General features: G+C 38.4%; 1 protein-coding gene across 4 annotated transcripts in view; it reads left to right on the forward strand.

Annotated features, from left to right (window-relative positions):
* mast1a (microtubule associated serine/threonine kinase 1a) overlaps positions 1-24,486 on the forward strand; it is a 65,921-nt gene that overhangs the window by 38,613 nt on the left and 2,822 nt on the right. For all 4 annotated transcript variants that reach the window (XM_016671309.1, XM_007551581.2, XM_016671310.1 and 1 more), the window contains 19 exons: positions 2,393-2,553; positions 3,940-4,015; positions 6,033-6,242; positions 6,325-6,426; positions 8,217-8,349; positions 9,898-9,965; positions 10,142-10,218; positions 12,655-12,863; positions 13,607-13,745; positions 14,089-14,221; positions 17,858-18,023; positions 18,110-18,211; positions 19,020-19,142; positions 19,273-19,382; positions 22,175-22,338; positions 22,930-23,174; positions 23,301-23,558; positions 23,637-23,869; positions 24,296-24,418. In XM_016671309.1, the coding sequence (XP_016526795.1) occupies positions 2,393-2,553; positions 3,940-4,015; positions 6,033-6,242; positions 6,325-6,426; positions 8,217-8,349; positions 9,898-9,965; positions 10,142-10,218; positions 12,655-12,863; positions 13,607-13,745; positions 14,089-14,221; positions 17,858-18,023; positions 18,110-18,211; positions 19,020-19,142; positions 19,273-19,382; positions 22,175-22,338; positions 22,930-23,174; positions 23,301-23,558; positions 23,637-23,869; positions 24,296-24,418 (2,832 nt within the window). The remainder of the gene's footprint in view (positions 1-2,392; positions 2,554-3,939; positions 4,016-6,032; positions 6,243-6,324; positions 6,427-8,216; positions 8,350-9,897; positions 9,966-10,141; positions 10,219-12,654; positions 12,864-13,606; positions 13,746-14,088; positions 14,222-17,857; positions 18,024-18,109; positions 18,212-19,019; positions 19,143-19,272; positions 19,383-22,174; positions 22,339-22,929; positions 23,175-23,300; positions 23,559-23,636; positions 23,870-24,295; positions 24,419-24,486) is intronic.

The raw sequence follows: 24,486 nt of genomic DNA on the forward strand, positions 1-24,486 counted from the left end.
AAAAGAAGTGCAGCAGAGGTAATTGAAAGGAAATGTAACCAATCGTTGTGTTTGCAAGTGGTTTCTCTTTTCATCTCTAAATCTCCAGAGAGGCAGCGAAAGATGATAAAAGGAGCCAACTGAGACAAAATGAAAGAGAGGGAGTTAGAGATGAAATATGATTTCAGGCAAACAGGGAGACTAAAACAGCGTTCGGCTCAGTCTGAATTCAAGATGTTCGAAAGATAAGAGGCTTCTGTGAGAGACGAACACTGCCAAGGCACATTTCTTTTTTTTTTTTCTTTTTTTTAATTGTCCATTTAGGAAATGGACTGTAATGCGAGGGAAGCTCAGGTGGATGTGTCAACTCACAGTACACTCGCAGTGCGTTTATTTATATCCTGGAGAAAATCACCTCCTCTTCATCCTTTCTGCTTATTCCTCCTAATTTCTGCACTGCAACAACAAGGTAATTCACTCCACTGACTCTTTTTGTTGAAGCTGAAGATATCTGCTCTGTCTCTCCAAATTCTTTGTACCTCCAAAACACCTCTCCAGCCTTTCCACCCCGTCATTACTGCTCTGCTGGTTCTGACATGGGCCATTACTCGCTTGATTAGCTACAGTGGGACACTTGCATACTAACCAGAAACGACGAGAGGAGAACTCTTGTATTTAAAAGGGAGTTTTGCTTTGAAAACATTATGTATATATAAAAGAAGGGCTGCTGTAAATCTATGCAACATTCCAAATCACAATTGTCATCGCAATCTCTAAGGACTGTTAGGCTACAGTAATTGGTAGTATATGTATTTAGTTTTGTAAAGCTTTGATTGATCAGTGAACAGTCAGAGGTTTTCCCAGGATGATCTAGAGTCAGGCGCAGGCAGATCTATTGATCTGAATTGGCTCTGAGCTGGAGTCCAGTACATCTTGCAGATATTTGCTTGTTTTTGACCTTGAGCATTTTCAACTATAAACAGTCCCTTGCAAAAGCATCTGGTTGAGCTTTTCCATGTTCTTTGACATCACAAAAAGAACCTTTATGTATTTTATTGTGACTTCGTGTGGCACACAAACACAAATCAGTGCTTGGATAAAGATGTGCTTGGAGTTACTGTCTGGTACAAAATGAATCTTCCCACTAGTTGCAAATACTTTGCAGCTTCTAACAAGTTTTATTATTGACTTTTATTCAGCTCTGTCCGTCTTTCCTGTTTCTGCTGAAGAAAAGTATCTAAACAGCATGATTCTGCCACCTTGGGGGTCAGTGAAGTTGTGCCACAAACTTCTTAGATTTAACTGCGGTGTAAAATCTCGTTGGGGTGTGAATACTTTTGCAATTCCTTGGATTACTCCAGTGAAGCAGAGTGCGCTGTCCTGTTGGGCTGCAGCAGCTGCCATCCTGCAGGGCTGTTGAAACGGAAATCGTTTCGTGGTAAATCAGTTCTTAGCTGGGTGCGGTGACATAGAGGCATCTATATTAACTCCAAATCCAAAGATTTTCCTGCAGAAAGTTGCTTCATGCCATCGTGATTTTTTTTCCCCTCATTTTACTGCTTTAAATTGTGTCAGTGTGAATCTGCATGTATCCAAAATCAATAAAACCTCATCGAAATGCTACAAAGTCTAGAAATTGACTGCTAGGTGATCCAACTGTGCTCCTCGTGTAGAAAGTCATTGTAGATTGACTGAATAGAAATGCTCACAGAAACTCTTTGAAATACGAGATCGATACTAAACATATCTTTTCTATATTGATCGTTATATTAAATTAATTTTCTATGAAATTATCTATGTGTCCAAGAACGTCCTAATTAATGTAGTCCTGTCAGCTCTTCTCTGAACTGAGCATCAACTGGATTTTTGTAGCAGAAATGCTTGTGACCAACGCTAGCCTGACGGGAGATGTGTTCATTAAGCCTCACATTGATCCAGGCCATTTTCCACTCCTGTGCAGAAAAAAAGTCTTTTGTTTGAGCCCAAACAGCGTTACCTTCACCTCCCAGTGCTATCAAACACTTAAAGCAGCAAGTCAACTTCTACTTTAAGTTACATTTTTGAGGGGCTGAGGTCTTTCTGATGTTTTCTTGGCTACTGAAGTTGGCTATGCTTCTACACAAACCCTTTCAATGCTGTATTTTCTCCACCTCTCGTAGTTGCTTTTTTCTACTTAGTCGCTTCTTTCAATCAATTCTCTACCCACACACATCATGCTGTGCTTTCTTCTTTTCTTTTCTTCCCTTTTCTTTTCTTTTTGATGTGGTCTTTGTTATCTCTGGGTATCTATTTTTAAACTTTTGATGTTTTTCCTACAAAGCCTTTTAAAAAAATAAGTCAGAGAAAGAGCAGGTCACTTTAACCCCTCTCTTTTTTTTTTCCTTTCTTCTTTCTGTGTCTGATCCCTCTCCAGTCGTCCAGTTCCTCTCAGGAGCGTCTGCACCAGCTGCCCTTTCAACCAACCATGGATGAGTTGCACTTCCTGTCCAAGCACTTTGGCAGCACAGAGAGCATCACAGACGATGACGGGGGGCGGCGTTCGCCACACGTGCGACCTCGCTCCAGAAGCCTCAGGTACGAGAGCTGCAGGGCAAAGGAAACATATCGAGACTGGAGTTGTTGCCGGTTCTAGATGGAAGGCCTCTGGTTCTCTAGACTCGCATCTCAGTTAGTTTTCATGGACAACCTACATCCCAGTGAAAGGCAGATAATCTTACTTAACAGATTATGAACATGCAGACTTCAGAAACTTGCAGCTGCCAAGTACTGAAATATAATGATGTTATTTCTTACAAACAAAGGTGGAAGAAGATAGAAAAGCGTTTTCAAGTGCTTGCTTGCTTACATCCTAATGGAAAGATCTTATGCCAAGTGGTGGAGGTAGAACAGATGAAAACCAAGAAAACAAGTCTACATTTAAAATGCTGATTAATCTAACAGGGGTACAGAAGTCTATTTTATAAAGGGTAGGGTTCTTCTTAGAGCAATATTTGTGTTCATATCAATCAATGTGTAGACAGTAGTTTGCTTCTTCTTATTTGGTCTTTTGTTTAACTTCTATTGATATTAAAATTAGTCTTCTCCCTTCACCATTAACTTCCACACCAAAGGGTGTTTTGGTTAGAGATAGGTGTGGTGCATTTTCTGATCAGATTGAATTTTGAGTTTTCAACCGGCTGGTTGGTCAGTTTGTGTCTATAGAAATCTAGTAGTATTAAACTACAGTGTTCCCCTGCTTCTCACTGCTGTGTGATGATTTTGTATTAAATCTGTTTCTGGCGGTTAATGGGAATTGTAATAAAAAACATTACAGAAGCGGAGTGCACTGAATTTCTGATGACTTTATTAACATAATGGACCAAAACAACATTCATAAAATGAAGTAGAGCAAAAAACAAAAGAAAATCTCTCTTTAAGTATAAATTAGAAGATAGCATCTGTTAACTTCTTCTGTTTTGCTGTATTTTTGCCAGTAAGAGCTGCTCCAGAATATTCAGTGGTGTGACAAAGTGTTTGCACCCTTCTTGATTTCATATTTTTATGCTGTTTTGTCACAGATAGGTGTTAATTTCTTTGGATTTCTTTCTGATGTGTTGCTTTTGTGGATCTTTTGGTGTACTTCACTTCGTCATCCAGGTCGTATTTAAATGTCTTTGTTGAGAACCGGTGTGGCAGTAATCAGGCTCATCTGTGGCGAGAGACACTGAACTCAGGTGTGCTAAGTCACTGCTAAGTTATGTTTTTGAGGATTTGTTTTCTTCCTTAATAATAAACGTCTTAATTTAAAAACTGCATTTTGTGTTTACTTTGACTAATATTTAAATGTGTTTGATGTTCTAGAAGACTTTAAGTGTGACAAACATGCAAAAAAAAGAGAAGAAAATAAGGAAGGGGGTAAACACTTTTTCACACCACTGTATGTGTATATTACTCTCCTGCTGTCTGTGTTTGTCTCCTCAGCCCAGGGCGCTCTCCATCCTGCTATGACAATGAAATTGTGATGATGAACCATGTCTACAAGGAACGCTTCCCCAAGGTCAGGCTCACACAAACCTTACCCAAACACACACACACACACACACACACACACACACGCATTCATTTAACACAGCGCAATGGTCAAGTCTTACCTGCAGATAAAACATCTCTTCTTTTTTTTTTAACAGGAATAATGCCTTTCAAGAACACAGATACCAATTATTTTAGCAAGAAGCAACAGATTCCATCTTAAAAATCTTTCAAGAAAACACATTTAAGATTTTTTTTTTGTCTTAGGGATGCCATACAGTCACACTCATTCAGTAGGAAGTTGTGGGGTTACAGTAGAATAGTAGATAAAATGCAGAATAACAGACAACTCAGTATAAAACACCTTTTATCCATTTCAGGTGTTAAATGATCGGTTAATTTGTTTACATTATAAGCTTGACTTTAGTTGAGAATGAGCTAATTTGACCTCAAGATGAAAAGCAGAATAACGTCTCACAGGCTGTGCTGATGTATTTCCAGTGCTACTGCACACAGCTGCTGCTGTTTATGTTGCCCACATGAGTCATTTACAACATTCAGCAACAAGCCGCCACTGCAGTGAGTTCTCTATCATCATTATCAAACAGCAGAAAGTGTGCAAGTGATTATTTTATAAAGCTCACAGTAAAGTGATTATTTGTTACAACGTTGACCAAAAAGAAAAGACAATCAGTAAAATCCTGCCTCCAACAGGAAGCATAAAAAGAGCTCAGTTTATGTATACATTTAAATATGTTTACTTCAGACTTTTAAATATATGTGATATTCGTAGTGACATACATTGTAGAAGCATCTAGGGAACGATGGGAAAAATGAGAAGCAGTTTCTGAATCCTTGGTTTAAACATTGTTGCCATTTTTATTGCAGCTGGATGAGACAGAATAATGCAATGCATGTTTACATAGTGAGCTTAAGATTAAAGTCCTTCACACGTCTTTGTTTCTCATCCCAGAAGCTTCTTAAGTTAGTCAGCTGTAGAAAATATTGCAGGTAATTATGTAAATCAGGTATGTTGAGGCATAGAAGGTCTAAAACATGCAGTGTTGAAAGCTTTGAGCACTAAACACTGCTTTCAATGGTAATTGCTCACCTTAAATTTGACAGTATTCAGGTTTGGTTTCTTCAGACTGAGTTCCAAACCCAATCAAGATTCTGTCCTAATTCATCTTGGAATATTATCTGTCCTGTAAATGCCACTAGATCTCACATTAGTGTCTCCTTTAAAGCTCAGTCAAATGCTTACGTTCTCATACCTTCACTGTTTATTTATAGAGAACCCTTGTGAATACTTACATTCAGCTGACCTCCACTGAAGTGCAGAGCACACTGCAAGAACAAAGAGAAGTATTGATATTTTCTGAGGACTTTTGTGAAAAGGGGATCCTAAGATGCTCAGTCAATCAAACTCTTTTGGTTGCTGTTCAAAAGCCTTTCACAGCTGAGGGAGCAGACAAGCTCGAGACATGCGTCCTTGTTTCTGTTTCCATCAGAGACTTGGACAACTTCAGTTTGTACTTCAAACACAAGAGTACCTAGACTGGCAGAGGAACAGCCAATATTAATATAATTTATGTTTCATGTGGTCATGATAAAAAGAAAGTCTTTTTACTAATTGTTTGACCATATGCTGAAGCTGCAATGAAAATATTCTGCTCTGAATCTGTACAAAAACATAAAACATATTAAACAGTGTCATAATTACTGAAAGGAAATGAAGTCACAATGTGTATTTGTCTAAAAATTTCATTAGATATCCTTATTCAGTTGCTTGTAGAATCATATTTTTCAGCACAAACATGACTTCCTGCCTGACTTTAACTCTTACTTGTCTCTCGAATTTTGACTTGAACGTCTGTATTTCACATTGAGTTGTGAGGATTTGCTCATTAAAACGCACGCCGTGCAACAACTGTCATGGAATATACTTTAATAGAAGAATCTTCTACTTCTAAATCATTTACAGAAGTGTGCAGTCAAGGTTCTGTTGCTTTGTAGTCTAACTCATCACACATGTCCCCACGAAGGCCACAGCTCAGATGGAGGAGAGGTTGGCAGAGTTCGTCCAGAACTACTCTCCAGAGAACGTGCTGCCGCTGGCCGACGGGGTCCTCAGTTTCATCCACCACCAGGTCGCTGAGATGTCCAGAGACTGCCTGACCAAATCACACGAGGGGCTGATTACAAGCGTTTACTTCCGAGAGCTGCAGGAGAATCTGGAGAAGCTGTTGCACGATGTGAGTTACGTGTGAATCATGAAGATGGAGATAATTGTTGACTTCATACCTCACCTAACGTCACCCTGTCTTTCTTTGCCAGGCGTATGAGCGCTCAGAGAGTTCAGAGCTCACCTTTGTCACTGAGCTTGTCAAAAAGCTCTTCATCATCATATCTCGTCCTGCCAGGCTGCTGGAGTGTTTGGCAAGTTCCCTCTGACCATATATATGTTCCTTTTAATCAGTTTGATTAGTTGGTAAGAAAAAAAAAAAAAGTGTTACGAATTTACAGGGATTTGTTAATGTTAAGATGAAAAAATAAAAATCATTAGTAATGATCAATGCTTCCTGTTATCTGCTGAAAGTGCTGCTCTTTTATTCCCTTGCAATAAACCCCTCAAGCAAACAGTGGAGAAACTGTTTAGTTTGAAATAGTTTCTTACATCTGCAAGAAATTTCAACCCTTGGTAAAACCGCCGGTTTAGATTTCCTGACAAAGCATCTTTACGCTCACTCTGCATATCAGTTTCTTATTAGAATTACGTAAATTATAACAGTCCTAATAAGCTTTTTCCTGGGCAAAAGCACTAAACAGTGCAATTGGTGAACATCGTCACATGTTATCTGTAGCAATTCTTCAGTTGTGATACTCATTTTGCATGTGTCGTTGCATTTTGAACTAGATTCCAGTGTTTATTTGTCGCTTTTCATTAAATAGCAGTATTTTCATCGTATGATATGTTGGGAACATATAAATGTGTTGTACTATGCGGTAGAGGTCAGGGTCTTGTTAAAACTGTGTCATTCGGTGTATCACAAACGCTCCGCTGCTGCAGTATATATACTTAATCCTCCAGGATTTTTTTTTTTTTTACTTATCTGCAAACTGTGAAGATATATGGAAATTGGAATATTCCTTCCTCCTGTACCTGGCTGTCCTCTCAGAATCAAATCTGCCCTATTAGATGGACCCGTGTCCTTGGCATGCTGATGCATATTTCGCCTGAAATTATCTAGGAATAACACCAGTTGTTGTGCACATATAAGGTCTAACCACACCTGCATGCATATCTGCTCGCTGATTGATGGCCTCCACTGTTCATCAGCAAAGGGGCCTGGCTCCTAAACCCTCCGGCTCATCTTTCCGTTGTCAGGGCAACCGTCAGGAGAGGTCGATAGGGTCAGTCAGGATGTGGCGGGGACTTCAGATCCTCATGGCTCCGAGGTTGGAAAGGAGAATACTCGCACTGATAAAATGTTGTCCCTGGCTGTGGAGTTCATTTAGCATTCAGGTCAGTTACAAACTCTGATTTGTTGAAAATGTCACACAGTGAGTACGCTGCTAGCTGCCGGAATATTATCCCCCAGCAGAGGAAGTGATCAGAAAACCAGGTTAATTCCTTCTCCTCTGGACTGGAGGAGCAAAGATGAGAAAGTGTGGACGGAAATGATCCAACCTGCCGTCGGCTTTCCAATCAAAATGTTTTCCGTGCAACAAGAATGAAACTGAGTCCCACAAAAAAGGCGTTCCAGTTGAAAAAGGGAGGATTTTGACAAGAAAAAGGGAGCAATTTAAAGTGTACAGGAGTGTTAATGCTGATTGTGTTTTGTCATGTAGTAGAACGGTTATGTTTCCACAACTCTAGTGCATTCTTTTAAATGAGCAAAAATATGACTTGTATGATGTTCTTCCATCCTTCCTCCTTGTGTACGTTTTCGTTCTTTCAGTTCTTACTGTTACTGGCACTTCCACAATATTTTAAACCTCTTCTAGAAATGTCTTCATCGCATTTATAGCTTTAGTTTCTTATACTTAAAGATGAATGTAAACAACTGTAAACTCTGTAAAACCTAAAAATATGGGTTAGGGTTCTTGCTCTTAGGGTTGGTTCTTCAAATAAATGCTCAACTAGTTTCTGTCTTTCTGTCATGAATACATCTGTGTATTTACTGTTTATATTGATTTCTCTTCAACATTTATCCATCCAATGACAGGAGTTCAATCCAGAAGAGTTTTACCATCTGCTGGAGGCTGCAGAGGATCACGCCAAAGAGGGGCAACTAATGAAAGCTGACATCCCCAGATATATCATCAGTCAACTGGGACTGACCCGAGATCCTTTAGAAGGTAAAAGAAAGAACAAATACTTTTCGTACAATGTTCTGCCTGAAGCAATGCACACAGAATTTTTATTTTTTATTATTATTTTTTTTCAGTTTGGAGACAGGCTTTAATAGTTTCAATTTATTTCCTGAAGTTAAATCCAAGGATCAATGCCACTCTTTTAGGTGCTCAGCTTTATCCTTGAGATGAGCAAATAATTCACCATAAACACTTAAAATTGTTGGAAAGGTGAAGGAAATGCACCATGAAGCTCAACTCGCAGTAAAAAGCACCTGAGGGTGAAAAGTTCACTTGTTATCAGTGAGTGTACAGACCACAATAAGAAACGTGGTACATTTGGGGTGAGATAAAGGCAGATTATCTGTTTTAGTGATTTCTGCAGGGAGCAGCTCCATTCTGTATCATGCTGAATGTTTGATAGCCAGATTTCTTCATGTTTTATATCTGGGAACTGAGATGATCGTTTTAAATAGTTTAATTTTGTGTATTGGAAAAAAGTTTTGCATCAGTATTTTGCTGAAAGATATGCTGACAGTCCAGTCTCCAGATCATTCATTTGAAATCTCCTGATGTTTCAACTCTGATGAACTTAAAAAGTAAAATATGCATTAACAAAATGCTTCATTTCATTTGAAGAGGTTGTTAGGGGAAATAACTGATAAAAACAGTTATTACCTAAAATTATATTTTTTCACCACTAAATAAATTTACTCAATTTAATGGTTGTATTGAAAAAGAAAATTCGGAATGAGATTGCATAATTATGTTTTGAATAGGACTGTCTGTTTTAACAGTAACATTTTCTGGGTAATGGTGTGTAAACTTTGCTCTCTCTTACATTTCTGGTGAGTTAGTTTGAGCCCTCGCCACATTTGAGCCCTGTCCATTTCTGGTGAACTGCTCCTTTTGTAGCCCTTTAGGAGCTTTAATGGTTTAATGTGACAGAATAACTCACTAAGAAATAACCACATGGTTTTATTTCTGACTGGGTGAGATACTTTATTTTAGTTAATCTCTGTTAACAATGTGCCACTTGATGTCTTATCCTGCACAGCCCTTAGCACCTACATTGTCACGCACAAGCATGCATGCACACCCACATAGCCGCTTGCATGTTCTTACTTTCACACCATTGTTTCTTCTCTTGGTTTCTTAGCGACGAATGACAAGTCTTTCAGTCTGAAACAGAAAACTCACTAATTACGTGATTTTCTCCTCTGCGACTTTTATCTGCAATCAATTTATTAACCACAGCGAAGCGTTGTCGGGGCTTTGGAAACTAAATTCTCATTCAATTATTTCTCTGCCACGTCAAAACTGTGGCACAATCGGAGGATTTAGACAGCTGACACACAGAAAATGAAGGAACGTTAACCGTTAGTTGGCAGCGCTGCCGATGAGGAGGGAGAATAAAACAAGGAGGAAGGAGAGCTGAAGAAAATAGCACCACTTAAAAGGAGGACATTTTGGTTGCCAAAACAAAGTGGGATGTATGTGGCTTCTTATCATTATAACACCGCTTTTGTTTGAAACAAACTTGTTTCTCTACAGAAATTGTGAGTCTTGACAGCTATGACAGTGAGGGTCCACACACTCCAGAGACGGATGACTCAGCAGAGGTGAGGAACTCACAAACAAACATCCACCCAACGCTCCTGTTTCATATCAGCAGTCACACACATTTCACATGAACGTCCCTACAGACTAGCATAAAAACTTGGACAGTCGGCTGTTGCAAAAGAAATTGCTTACGTTACTGTTTGAGTTGTGATTTCAAGTCGTTGGATGTTCCCAGGGAAAAGGCAAATCCATCAAGCCACCCTGTGAGGAAGACTTTCAGACCATCAAACTGATAAGCAATGGAGCTTATGGGTAAGTAAAGGATTTGTACCTCTTTGAGTCTGCACAGAAAGGATGTCACATCTGCTTAAGCTATGTAAAGTCTTTAGGGGATAAAATCTGGAGAGTTTTTAAAAGCTTTAAAAAGCCAGTTTTTAAAGGTATAAAAACGAGATTAATAATCTTTTTTTCTACCTCTAATGTGGCATATTGTTTACTTTTTAGAAGGAAAATTAATTAAACTGTTGGAGGGTGACATACAAATGTTAATGAAAAAGCTGCCATAAGGCTACTTCAGGTGACTCCAAGCATTTCCTGTCGGATTTAGTTTAGTTTTGTGTTTAACATTTTTCTATTGAAGTCAGTCATTTGGTGATATGAATGGGTGGGTAAAGTTTTGCTTAGGTGAAGTTGTTGTTTTTAAACATAATATATGTTTTGAAATTATGGAGAAAAAAAAAGATGTAGCTTGATTTATTGGAAGATTATAACACATTGTTCGGGGAAGATTTTAGGAGAACACAACCAGCGGTAGTTGGGAACTCATGCAACTATTTCAGTGTTTGTCTCTTGGCAGTCTTTGCTGACCTTTTTCTAGCTCATCTTTCCTTCTCTGACATACATTATGCAGTGATTTTTTTTTGTGCCCTTCTGCTGCCTTCATAAAATGGTATCCATTTATCTGTAACTTCTGTACAAACTGTGACTTTTACATATCGGCAAATGTGAGGAAAAACCTACAGATGAACTTTTTAAAGGATTTGATTTTAATTAAGGCTGAATGTTGAAATTGAATCAAAAAAGTGTTTTAACAAAGTAACAATCTAATGCACACATATATGCAACCGGCTTATTGCAGTGTTTCTTTTTCATTAAACTTCTCTAAGTTTATTTATTTTTTCTTTTTCAGCTTAACTGTTGAATAATGCAAGATATCACTGTTAATGTTGAAAATGATTTATCGCTTTACTACAGCAGAAACTAGAGGATTCAGTACGAGTGTATTCACTTTTTAGTTCCCATCTAAAGCTAAACATAATTGGGAATATTATCATTAGAGCATTTTTAAAAAAAAATCTATTTAAAATAGGATTTTAGAAAAAAGACAAAAAATATATACAAATCAGTTCCACATTTTAAATATTAAAATGTCAAATGTTTTGGTCAATCATCGATAATAGAACACTTTATAGTTGGGTAACAAAAATCCAGATGATCTATGCTTCTCAGCCCTGCTGAGTTTGTTATACTTCACATTCTGTTTAGCCAAAATGAAGAAAACTACTTTTAGATGGCTAAATATTTAATATATTTTAACAGCTGAAATGTCACAAGCCAATATTTCCCAAACTAAAAACAGAAACTCCTAAGATAAAAGGTTTTTCGGTATCCCAGTTCTTTCTGCTCCTAATTGTGTGGAGCTATGATATTCTACAGGTAGAAATAATAGTGTCTTTATTAAACCTAAAGTACCACTAAGTCTGTGGATTTGCATATTTTTAATTCAGTTATGTCTGTCAGTGTCTGAGTGATATGTGAGACGAAACATTTTTGGCATGGCAATTTTTTTTAAATCTTGCCCTCCTTTGCTCTATCAATATTTAAAAGAGCAGGAAGTCAAAACCCATGGGATTTAGATTGGACACATTTTATTGGGTTCATGTCAGGCATCTGTTCAGGGAATTGCTTTTTCATTTATTTGAAAGTATGTTACATAATTTTAAATGGATTCAGGAAATAATATGCCCGTAGGGATTTAAACTAATGAATAACATATAGTGTCATTTTTATCTTGACCTGCACAAGCTGCTGCATGATAAAAGCTGCATCAGGTGGCTCAGGGAGCAAGAACAGCGCTGTCTCTGCAAAGCCTGCAGTAGACAGGAAACATATGTGTCATGGTTGAGGTAGGGATCCAAGTGCAGAGACGTAGTATAGCTGGTAAGACAGAAAACTTTAATAAAAAAAACAAGAAATTGCAGAGAAAAAAAAGAGCAGAGACAGCAGGTCAAAGAGCGTAATGAACAAAAGAATCAAGAAACGAGCAATGAAAGACCAGGAGCTTAAATACTGAGGCAGGGATAGAAAATGACTGATTAACCAGCAAAACTGCAGGGAAACAGAGGAGGAAGACTAATTAATATAAAGTGAGTTGAACTAAGACTCAAAGGACCTATAAACCAAAATGGAAAGACCTGTCGGTAATCTAAGAGAAATAAATTTAAATGCACAAAGAACAGAACAAAAGTATAAACTATGAAACTCAGTAATGAACATGTTACTGTGTTCATTACTGTTGTTGAATAAGGGAAAACCTAAAGCACAAAAATAAACAAGCAAATTATTAAAAACACAAAACAAAAGCAAAACACTTTTGTTTTGTGGAAAGTTGCTTGTGTTGTATATTCTAAGTTTAAAAACTATTTTCTGTCTTGCTCCTCTTCCCTTGTTCTCCGCTCCTCTTTGCAGTGCCGTCTACCTGGTGCGGCACAGGGAGACACGTCAGCGATTTGCCATGAAGAAGATCAACAAGCAGAATCTGATACTAAGGAACCAGATCCAGCAAGCATTTGTGGAGAGGGACATCCTCACCTTCGCAGAGAACCCCTTCGTTGTGTCCATGTTCTGTTCCTTCGAAACGCGCCGCCATCTCTGCATGGTCATGGAGTACGTGGAAGGTAACTGGATCAGAGCTGGTTTATGTCAGATACACAGTTTTTGTGGTTTACTTCTGAACTTCTGAACTCTCATTTATTAAAGCCAAATGTCGTCAACTGGACCAAATCCTTGATCTCCCTCACAAATCACTCCGGAAAACTTCAAACGGTCCAGAATCGGCTGCCTGTATCATTACTAAAGCCCCCTCATTTTCTCACATCACCCCAGTTTTGCAGCATCTTCACTGGCTTCTGGTCATGTTCAGAATCCAATTTAAAATACCGCTGAACACCTTCAAAGCCGTCCATAACATCTCCCCTCTTTATCTGTCCGATCTCCTGCGCATCACTGCTCTTTCACGCTCCCTTTGCTCTTCCTCTTCTATCCACCCCACTGTTTCCTCTGACTCTCTCAGCACCATGGGAACTCTGCAACTCTCTATCTGCAGATATTCTCAATATACTCCCTGTAATTTTAAATCATAACTCAAAACACATCTATTCGGGTTGGCCTTTTCATTGTGATCTCTTGTCAGTGTCTTGTTTTTTTTCTGTCTTTTGTCGTTTCTCTTTCTTGTGTATTTTTTTCTTGTAAATGTTCTTAGCTATCTTGTAAGGCTCTAACAAATAAAATGCTTATTGTTATCATTAAAAATACCATATAGATTCAGTCTTTTGGATTTGTGGATTGAGCCTAAACTGTTTTTCTGTAACAAAATGATAAAAGTCACTGTGGTTTAAAAAAGCTGCTTGTTTTTTCTCAGGAGGTGACTGTGCCACTTTGCTGAAGAACATCGGCGCTCTGCCTGTAGAGCTAGCGAGGATGTACTTTGCTGAAACCGTTTTGGCCTTGGAGTATCTGCATAATTATGGTATTGTTCACAGAGACCTGAAACCTGACAAGTGAGTTCTTCATACTAAAGTAATGACTTTCTTTAAATTTGTGTTTTCATGTCCTTCGTGTTTTAAAGGTTATCCACCGGCTTTTAATAGCTGGCTGAGAAGTGAATTAAAGTTTAATGTCGATGTTTACATATAGGTGGCCATTGTGACTGATAATTTTAAAGACAACCCTTTAATTTTTTTTGTTACTTAGGGAAAAGCAGTAGCTAAAACCCAAAAGAAAAGTTGAAGCAGTGAACAGGGCAATATCCAAACATTTACATTTATAAAATTAATGGCACATCAAGAAAGTTTATTTTCCATTTCTCAACAGCGTTAATGCCTTTCTCCTGTTTCCTTGCAGTTTATTGATCACTTCCATGGGTCACATAAAGCTGACAGACTTTGGTTTGTCAAAGATGGGTCTAATGAGCCTCACCACCAACCTGTATGAAGGACACATCGAGAAAGACGCTCGGGAATTCCTTGACAAACAGGTACGATCAGAAAAACCCCTTATTTGAACATTTATTTAAAAGCTTCTCTCACACCGTTTCCTATCTTTCAACATATTTTTTCTACATGTGTTTCACATGAGCCTAAATATGAGGAACGTCAAGCCCTGTCTTATCTATGAAGATAATGTGTATTCCTTATAAAGTTGTCAAAATACTCAAATTTCAAACTTGATGCAGATCCTTAGAAAAATCCTTCATACTGAACACCATTTTTTAAAACCATGGCAATGTTTTTTTTTTTTTTTTACAAATCAAAGGGTTCTTTGTAGATGAGAACAAAGTATGATTAATTACTATGTACAATACAACTGCAACATTTCTGCCAACAGTCAAGACAAAAAAATGAGCACACAGCAAGACCTGAATGTGGATGAATGTGGTGGAAAATAATGAGGACATCTGGTGCCACAAGCACATTATTCCCAAAAAGTGACACTTGCTCTATTATGTTGTAATTTCTTCAAACACTCAGCATGTCGACGTAAAACAAACACCACATCCAAGCCATACTAGAAATTGTGTTGAATTAAACTGACGGGAGTTAATGGGTCATTGTCACAAATTAGTATTTCAATACTTCAGTGGTTTTTATAAGTAGTATCTGAAATTACACTTGTGCGAACAGTCACTCTGTCTGCTTTGGGAAGGTTTTGCAGGACAAACCCAGTTTAAAGGAATCCAAACTTTTATTGTTTGTATGTAATATAATCTTTGTCATTGGAACTGAAATATTTTTTTAAGGTATGTGTTTTGTTGCTTCTGCTATACTAAACTAGCATTAATGCACTGCACCTTCAAATTATTTTTGGTATTTTGTGCGTTTTTGTGTTTGTACCTTTAAAAAAAAAAAAAACTATATAAAGTTATCCATGTGAAGCTCGGTATGTTGTCTGTCTCATGTTTACTGTGTTTTTTTTTTGTTTTTTTGTTTTTTTGCCTGTATCCTTCAGATTGTGCAAAAGATGAGATGTCCAGATGTTGCTTAGCAATTTAAAACATATTTTATCCCTTCCAGTCATTCATGCAAACTTGCCAAGTCATCCTCCTAAAAGCAGTAAGCTCTTAAAACCTGCTACACAATGCCTCCTGTCGAGTTGCCGATACTGAATCATTTATGCTCTCCAGTTCCGTCACAAATCAATTTTGCAATCAAATTTATTTAGTCTGTAAATTAAACTGTAATCAGTTATTCAGGCTGCATGGATTCTACAGGCGCCTGTTAGTCTGCCAGTAATCATCTCATATTTGTGGCTAGCACAGACCACTAATTTGCTTTTTAAGTTTTTAATGGAGTCCCTTATTGAAGGGAAATGCCTCATTCAGTCGGCAGCAATGCTTGTCTTTATAAGACGGTGGGCACAAGTAGAAGCACTTACACCCTCACACAAGAGCATGCATTTATTACTCGGCAACAGATAGTCTAAAATTGCACATTGATGAATAGCGTATGCTAAGTATGGCTTCAGAGTGTAACCATGAACATTTAAACACATCACAAGTGACTCGCTGAATGTCAGAGGACACCATGGCACCATTTTAATCCAATAAAGTGTCCTTATTTTCACAACATTGTCATCAGGTCCCAAAAAAAAAAACAAAAAAACTCCTCAATATATTTCAGTAGACGAGTCTTTTCCGGCTAGTCAGACACTGTTGTGGTCATGTATGGTTTTTCCACACGCTGACGCCTCAGTTTACTAAATGAGTAAATTGTTAAATCGCTAGTATGTCTTGTTTATTCAGACTTCAATTATCAAATCCAATAAACAACAACCCACAAGAGTCAATAGCAGAATGAGCTGTTTGGCATTGGCAGAGTGGTTTTGCCAAGCTTTTCCTGTGAACAACCCACACACTCAGCTCAGTTGCTAAACGCACCAGTGCATTCTCCTTACTAATGTGGCACCATTTAAAGGGAAACAAACAGACTTTCCAACGATATGTTATTGCCCAGAAGTATTGGTACAAAAAAGAAACAATAAACTAAACACAAATTTCCTTAGTTTTCATGCTAAGTTTACATGGATAATACAAGTATTTTTGGTGGAAAAAAATAAGAAACTGCTGTTCCCAGAGGTAACATTAGTTATCTCCCATGGCCAGATTCTGCTTTTGTCTGCAGAACAGAGATGCATCTTTATTAAAAGCTGCTGGAATTGATTAAAATCCCGTTTACATAAAAAAAAAGAAAAAGGAAAACAACAGGAAAACATTTTTATTTGTAAGTAAGCTCCAAACTTTCTAGATATCAATTAGGATTTTTATTTATTTATTTTTGTTATTTTTCCCTCCAGTGTCTGTTTTGAATGTTGCATTATTTTTTCCAGCTTCAGCTAAAATTGTAGACCACTAGAGATGTTTTTTTTTCCTGCCATTTGTGTAACGAGGTGTCCCTGGGTTAGATGCCGAACTATTATTCATGTTTCAGAATAATAATTCGCACTCCTGACAGTGGAACATCTCTTTTGAAATGCAGTGATTCATTTTTATCTGTTTGACTCCCCTTGACGAAGAAAACATTTCAAAGGTTTTATTGATCTTAATGGCATGGGAATAAAGGTATTTTAACAAGTTTCAAAAAGAGAGAACATCTGAGTTCTTTTGACATTAAGGTTTATGTCTATTCCAAAAAAAATACATAAAACCATGTTTGCCTCCTTAAATATTTTTTCTTTATGCTTTATGTTTGTCAAAAAAATATGTGTCCCATCTTTTGTTGTATTGCCTTGGCTTTGGGATATGATGTGTTGCTTTTTTAGATCATTTAGCTGATATTATAATTTTTTTAAGGGATTCCTTGTCTTGCCAAAATAACACCCAAAAATATTGTTAGGACAGGAGTCACAGCTGAAATCGCGCTTTAACAAACTCTATGATTTCCTACTGGGCCCACTTTTGTCTCTTAATAAAATAAATCATGACTTAGAAACTTCTTCTTGTGTTGACTCAGGTTCTCTTCGTCTGATATTCACATTTGTTTGATAATCTGAAACATTTAATTGTGACCGAAAAGCAAAAGAAGAAATCTGTTAGGTGTTAAGTTTTGTTTTTTTTTCTCACACTATAGAGCCTAATTTCAAAATCAGCACTGGATCCACCAAACCCTCCTACACAAAAAAATGTGTTTATTGGATAAATTACTTTCAGAGTGAGTCAGATGGAGTTTAATTCAGTTTAAAGTAACATTTGCTTATTGACTGATGCATCAACTTCTCAGGCACTTTTTCTATAAAGAAATGAATACAATTTATTTTGACTCTCACGCGATAAAAATAAATTGAATATATCCCAGCGTGTCATTGAGCCTTCATGTAGGAATTCCTCTTTTCAGTAGGTTCTCAGTATTTATCTGTGTCATTGTGTTACTTTGTAGCCTGGAAACTGTTAATTGATGTCACACTGGTGTCTGGAAAGCTTCTCTAACAACAAAGCTTAGTGTTTCCCCACTGGCAGAGATTTCAGCAAACTTCCACAACCTTCACTTTGAGCTTGTTTGAAGTTTGGATGATCCAGCCTGGGCTTTAGAGCATTTCATGACATGCACAATAAGAGCTTACATTATTAAAAATCTTTCTATTACACTCTTGCTCCTTACACTCTCTCCATCACTTCCAGGTCTGTGGGACTCCTGAGTACATCGCTCCTGAGGTGATTCTCCGTCAAGGTTATGGGAAACCTGTGGATTGGTGGGCCATGGGCATCATCCTCTACGAGTTCTTGGTGGGATGTGTGCCTTTCTTTGGAGACACTCCTGAAGAGCTGTTTGGACAGGTCATCACTGGTGAGAAACCCAAATTCATTTGGTCTTCAAGTGCTTTATCAGGCTAACATTTTTAACCTTTGCTCTGTGTTTGCCGTCTGTTGTAGATGACATAGTTTGGCCAGATGGTGACGACGCTTTGCCTGCAGACGCTCAGGCCCTGATCTCTGCTCTGTTACAGACTAACCCTCTTTTAAGGCTGGGCACAGGTACAGCTTCATGCATTTACTGTGATATTGTGTCTGTCTGTATTTAGAGCCAAGTTACAAATTATATAGAATTAATTTTGTGTTGAATAACAATTATGAGCTTTATGCATTTTTGATTTTTTTTTTTTAGAACACATAAAACCTAAATCTCTTAGTCTGTACAAATGTAACTTAAACTTAGCAAATGAAAAGCTGTTTGTAGGTGAAGCAGATGCCATTCATGGCCAATGGTTGTACACTTTTTCAAGAAAAAAAGTATTTTTTTAAAGAGTATGGGAAAGTGTTTAATTTCATTTAAGCATTTTCAAAAATCTGGATAAGTTTAAAAGGAAAACTTAGTATAAATAAATGTTTAAATATACAGACATTATTCTGTATACTGATAGGAAATCAGTATACAAAAATTGAAGTTTAGACTTCATTGGTTTATACGGTACAACAATGCTTACAGCTGCCTTTGAGATGCCCTCAGCTTGTACTCCACAAATGTTTAATTTCAATAAATCAAACTTTCTTTTAGTTAGATTATTTTATTTATTGTTGTTGCAACAAGTACTCCTATTAAAGTAAGACTGTTTTTAATTGGGATTACTGCCTGAGAACCCTGTAATTGCCAAATAGGTAATCACTTTAAATTAATCCCTTACAATGTCTAACTGCTATTATGTTTTTAAATTATCAGTATACCAGATAATATAGGATAAACTACAAATAAGAATGAACAAATCAAAATATTTTTGTCAGATTTTTGCCTATTACATTAGATTACTAGAAGACAGTCATTTGTTGCCTCTGTTTCGGCCTCCAGGTGGAGCATTTGAGGTGAAGCAGCACGCTTTTTTCTCTGCGCTGGACTGGAACAGTTTGTTGAGACAGAAAGCAGAATTTGTCCCCCACCTGGAGTCTGAGGAAGACACCAGCTACTTTGATAGTATGTGCACTTTGTGTCTCTGGATTAAAAACCCTAAAAACATGAGTAACTGCATTAGGGACAGGTTTAGGTTATGATCTGACACCATTAAAGTCACAGCTCCCCTGTCTCTCATTTTCCTGTTTTCCAGCCCGTTCAGATCGTTACCACCACATCAACACGTACGATGAGGATGACACCAATGACGATGAGCCTGTGGAGATCAGACAGTTCTCCTCTTGTTCTCCTCGCTTCAGTAAGGTACACCTCTTCCTTTTTCTTACCCTTTGTTGTGTTTCCATCTATGCTTTTTTTTCTTCCCCTCTCTGTGTCAACACATCATACCTTCTTTGCACTTGAGATTACATGACAGGGGTTGATGAGGAAGGGGGGAAAAGTGGGTCAGACTGCACCAAGAGGCTCCACAAGGCTGAGCCTGGTTTCATACCTGGTGTTAATAAGGTCTGTGTGGACACTATGTATGCTGCTTTCACCGGTCTCCAATTTCTACTGAAGGTCCAAAAGATTTAAACACCTTTTCAATATATTTTCAAAGTGTCTGTGCTCCTTTTTACATTTTGTCATGTTACAACCCACAAACTGTAATGAATTTTAGAAATTTTTGTGATAAACTAATAAAAAACAGTGTATAAATGTAAACCCTCCCGTAATTTTAGTGCAGTGCTAAGGAGGAGTGCGGCAAATGTCACAATCAGACAGAGGGGAACTGTGGGAGGTTGTCCCGTTAGACTGTCAGTTCCCAAAACCAAAAAGAAGAAAAAAACTCAGAAATCTTGTGCTGGTTCACCGTAAGTGTCCAGCCCAATGCAGATCAAAACATAAAATGGAATTAATATTGATCATGACATAATCAAGACCAAGGAACTCTGTAGACAGATAAAGTTGTGAAGAAAGTTAAAGCAAAGTTAGATCAGAAGATTTGAATATCTCATGAACTTTTCAGTTTATTCTCTGAAACAGGAAAGAATGCAACACAACTGTAAACAAACCAAAACACTTAAACTTGGTAGGTTTGCAGCTGTTTACAGATAATGGGCTGAATGTTTCCTAACAAACCTGTGAGGCCTTCGTTCCACACAGATGGGCTCTATTTACTTATTTGGCATCTCGTGAAGGAAATTGGTTACACTAGATTTTATTTACAAATAAATGCTCACCATTTTTTTATTGCAAAGAATGTTAGAGACCAGGAATGCTTTTGCTTCCTTTACAGCTATACTCTACTTTGTGGTAGTCTGTCACATAAAGCCCAGAGAAAATATATTGGAGTTTGTGGCTAAAACACAACAAAAAGGGAACATAAAGTACTGTATGTGACTGTTAACATTGTTGTTTTTCCTTCTGAGAAGACAGCTGGGTCTTCAGCCATTGCTTGTTTCCATGGTGCACTCCTGCAGCTCGTCCCATTGTCCTCCCCCACAGACTGTTACTCTGCACATAATGAGAGCCTTACAAGCCATGACAAACAAAAAATGTGACCAAGATTAAACCCCAAGTTAAAATTGGTACTCTAATTATTTGCCACAGTTACATAGTGTAATCAGCTTTACAACATGGTGTGAAAGAAAACAGAACCACTGCTTGATGTATTCCACATAAACCTCTAATTACTAATCGTGGCCTAGCAGATGACAGGGGCAGTGAAACTCTTGGCAGAAATTTAGGCACTTGGCTTCATGCTGCTTGTAGCTAAAGGGTATGTCTGTTCATCAGTTGCTTAAAATATTTGAGTCACATTCTGTTTTTTTTTTACCAAAGTTTTCTAAACGACCTCAAAAGTCTGGGCAAAAACGGTCTCACTGTGTTTATTGAAGGATCAAGATGCAGTTTGGCTGGTGGGAACAAGCAGTTATTCAAATCCTAAGAAAAAAGCACAATGCAGAACTGATTTCAATAACCTAACTGAGGAGAATGAAAATATACAGATTTTGTATTATTTACCTTAATACATAAAGAAGGGGTAATCAACTGGGAAGCAGGGAGCAACTACTGGAAGCAAAGCAATTAGGAAGACAGAGACAAGGATAGACCTTGAAAAGACTTGTCAATTTACAGCTTCTCAAAAGTATTCATTCCCCCGCAGATTGTGTCACACTGCAACCACAAACTACAATGTTTTTCATTGATCATAACTGATAGGCTACTACAAAGTAGTGCCTAATTTTGGAGTGGAGGGGAATGAAATGGGAATGAAAAGTCAAAACATTTCTCTGCCCAATTTACCTCATTTAGAGGTAAATCTGCTTTCCAGGAACTGCCAAGCACGTCCACACACCATTGTGTTGCCAGAGTTATATCTGCATTCAGAATGATGTACAATGTTAGTTTTCGGCCAAACAAAGCTGTCTGCATATGAGCCAAAAATTTAAAACAAAAAAATTGACTTGCTCATCTTCTTTCGCATATTTACTGTCTGCTACACGGCTTGTAACAAACTGCAAACAATGCTTGTTTATGGATAACAGGGTGGATTATTTACGGTTTTATCAGGATTGTCTGGATTTATTTCTTGGTCTCAGAATGAACCCTCAGAACACATGCATTTTTATTTGTTCGGCTACGCATCACTTTGTGTTTGCCTTTTATATACAATCCTGATGCAACAAATCACCATTTGTGGTTGTAAAATGGCAAAGTGGGATACGGTTCATGGGATCTGAATATTTTTGTAAGGCACTGTTATTGCTTTGTTCAAGGTTAAATGTCATGAAGATGGAAAATAGTTTTCTTAAATACCTTGAATTGTCAAACATAAATGTGATAAAAATCCTCCTCTGTTGAGAACTCTTTCTAATGAAAAGTGAATATTCTTCCACTGTAATAAAACCTTCCCCCATTATTCGTAATGCAACACAAGTGCTGACAGTTCTGTTTAACATGCAGGCGTATGTCTCTGCGACATTTATGTAGCCTGACAGCTAACGTAATCACTACACAGAAACGCTGTATGGATCTTTGTTCCAACTCAGCAGTTACATTATTAACTTAAGACTCCCAACCTAAGGACTTACGAGTCATTTGTCTTTCCACAGGTGTACAGCAGCATGGAGCATCTTTCCCAGCTGGAGCAGAAAGCTACAACCTCTGTGTCCCGTCGAGAACACAGGAGCCCACGAGAGGACAAGGTGGCAAAAAGAGAGAGCCTGGGCAGCTTCGGCATGAGGGAGAAGAGCTGGAGGACTGGATCTCCTGAGATGTGAGTTGCTGTCAGCTTCCTGTGAGGGTTTTTTTTTTTTATTGTAAAATATATCTCAATACTTCAAGAAAACACTTTACTCTTCGTACATCAAAAATTTTGTTGCTGACTTCCACTTCTGAAAAGCTCTTATCTGCAGATATCTATTTTTGCCAATTCCCATTTACCTTTAATAATCCTTAATAGCTTGAACAGACTTTCTGCTTGCTTCATAAACTCAAAATGCAATTGTCTTAACATTAAAATGTTCATTGTAAAGTTAAAAAAAAAAAAAAAAAAAAGATTTTTCTCAGATTACCTAGCTACCTGTTTCTGCATCCCTGGGAATCTATAGATACAGTAAAAAAGAAGCAAGGTCAGCCCATGTGTGAAAGAGAAGTTGGTGTTATGCAGATCTACAATTAAACAGGGCTTCACCGTCCTCACTTCCCTTTTCTCTCTACCCTTCCTCCTGTCCACCTGCTGTTGAACAAAGACCTGTAGTTCCACAAAAAAAAAACTTTAAAACTTCCTTTAATGCATATTGTTTTTATGCTAAAACAAGTATATCTATACTAATTGTTTTGCCTCACCACCCTTGTGGTTGTGCAGGAAGCGGCTGTCTTGTTCTGAGTCTCTGTACATGGAAGGAGACGCGAGCCCTCCTCTTGGCGCCCGGCGACGCTTCTCAGCTTTGATGGACACCCATCGCTTTGCCTCACCCTTCGAAGGAGAGTCCGATTCCCTGACCCGTCAGAATCTCATGAAGTTCCGAGGAACGTCGCTGGATGGCACCACTGTCCCTTCGCCAAGCCTCCTGGAACACAGGCCCATTGTGAGGGATATAAATGGAGCAGGTTTGTTGGCAAAGCTTAGAAAGCACAAAGTCTGTAATGCCTGATTTGATACGGAGAAATGAACCATTATTTCTAATTTCAGCCGCAATCGTCCTGCAGTGTTCAAACCATTTGGATTTCTTGCAGACAAATCATCTAGACTTGGAGAGAGCGCCAGCGTAAGCTCAGCCATCGTGACATTATCCCCCGGTCCTGCCGCACCCAGCCGGGATGTGATCACTCCTCTGTATGACCCTCTGGGGCCCAGAGCCGCAAATGACCTGGTCCTCCGCCGGGCACGCCACCACCATTTATCTGGCGATGGAGAGAAACGGAACTCCAGACAAGCAAACAAGGTTATCAAGTCAGCGTCTGCCACAGCTCTGTCTGTTATCATCCCATCAGGTGAGAGGCTGAAGCGCTGCTACTCTCTGAAACGTCTGAAGTCTATTTCCTCTGACCTTACCTCCTCCTTGCCTGCAGTGGAGCAACACGGTGGCTTCTCTCCGCTGGCCAGCCCCATGTCGCCTCACTCTTTCTCCTCCAACCCCTCGTCACGTGACTCCTCACCCAGCAGAGACTTCTTTCCTGCAGTCAGTGTTCTGCGCTCCCCGATCACAATCCATCGCTCTGGAAAGAAATACGGCTTTACCCTAAGGGCTATCAGGGTCTACATTGGAGACAGTGACATCTACAGTGTCCATCACATGGTTTGGGTAAGAAAAATGTGGAAATGGCGTGAGTCATAGTTTTGTGGCATTTACTCTGCTGGAGTTAAACATTTACTAGCTTAAACTACTTTATTACTTTGACCGTTGAAGGTGATAATGGAAATTAATGGTCTCTTATAACAGATTGATAGCTGAAAAAATTAAATAAAAGTTGAACACAGAGGAAAACTAGTCTATCTTTTAACCTGCATCTTTATATATCAGGCATATTGTTAAAGTTGTGTACCCAGGGGTTCCGATTAGTGTGTTCCCACAATGACATGGATATACATCACCTTAACATATACCATCTGGGTCACTTTCAAATGTTGCAAAAGTGTTACAAAGCTTTGTTTTTCCCAATTTAAATCATGACTGGAGCTTCTTTGTTCTCCTGAATGCGATCTTGTACATTTTTTTGTGCATCGGCAGCATGTTGAAGATGGAGGCCCCGCTCAGGAAGCCGGTCTTTGTGCAGGTGACCTAATAACTCATGTCAATGGTGAGCCGGTCCACGGTTTGGTCCACACCGAAGTGGTAGAGCTCATCCTCAAGGTTGGCGTCAGTTACACTTCATCTTATCTATACCCTATGCTGGCGACTTTTAAGCGACAAAGCATTGG

The sequence above is a fragment of the Poecilia formosa genome, unplaced genomic scaffold (genome assembly GCF_000485575.1).
Source record: "Poecilia formosa unplaced genomic scaffold, Poecilia_formosa-5.1.2 Scaffold43, whole genome shotgun sequence".
Classification (NCBI taxonomy): Eukaryota; Metazoa; Chordata; class Actinopteri; order Cyprinodontiformes; family Poeciliidae; genus Poecilia; species Poecilia formosa.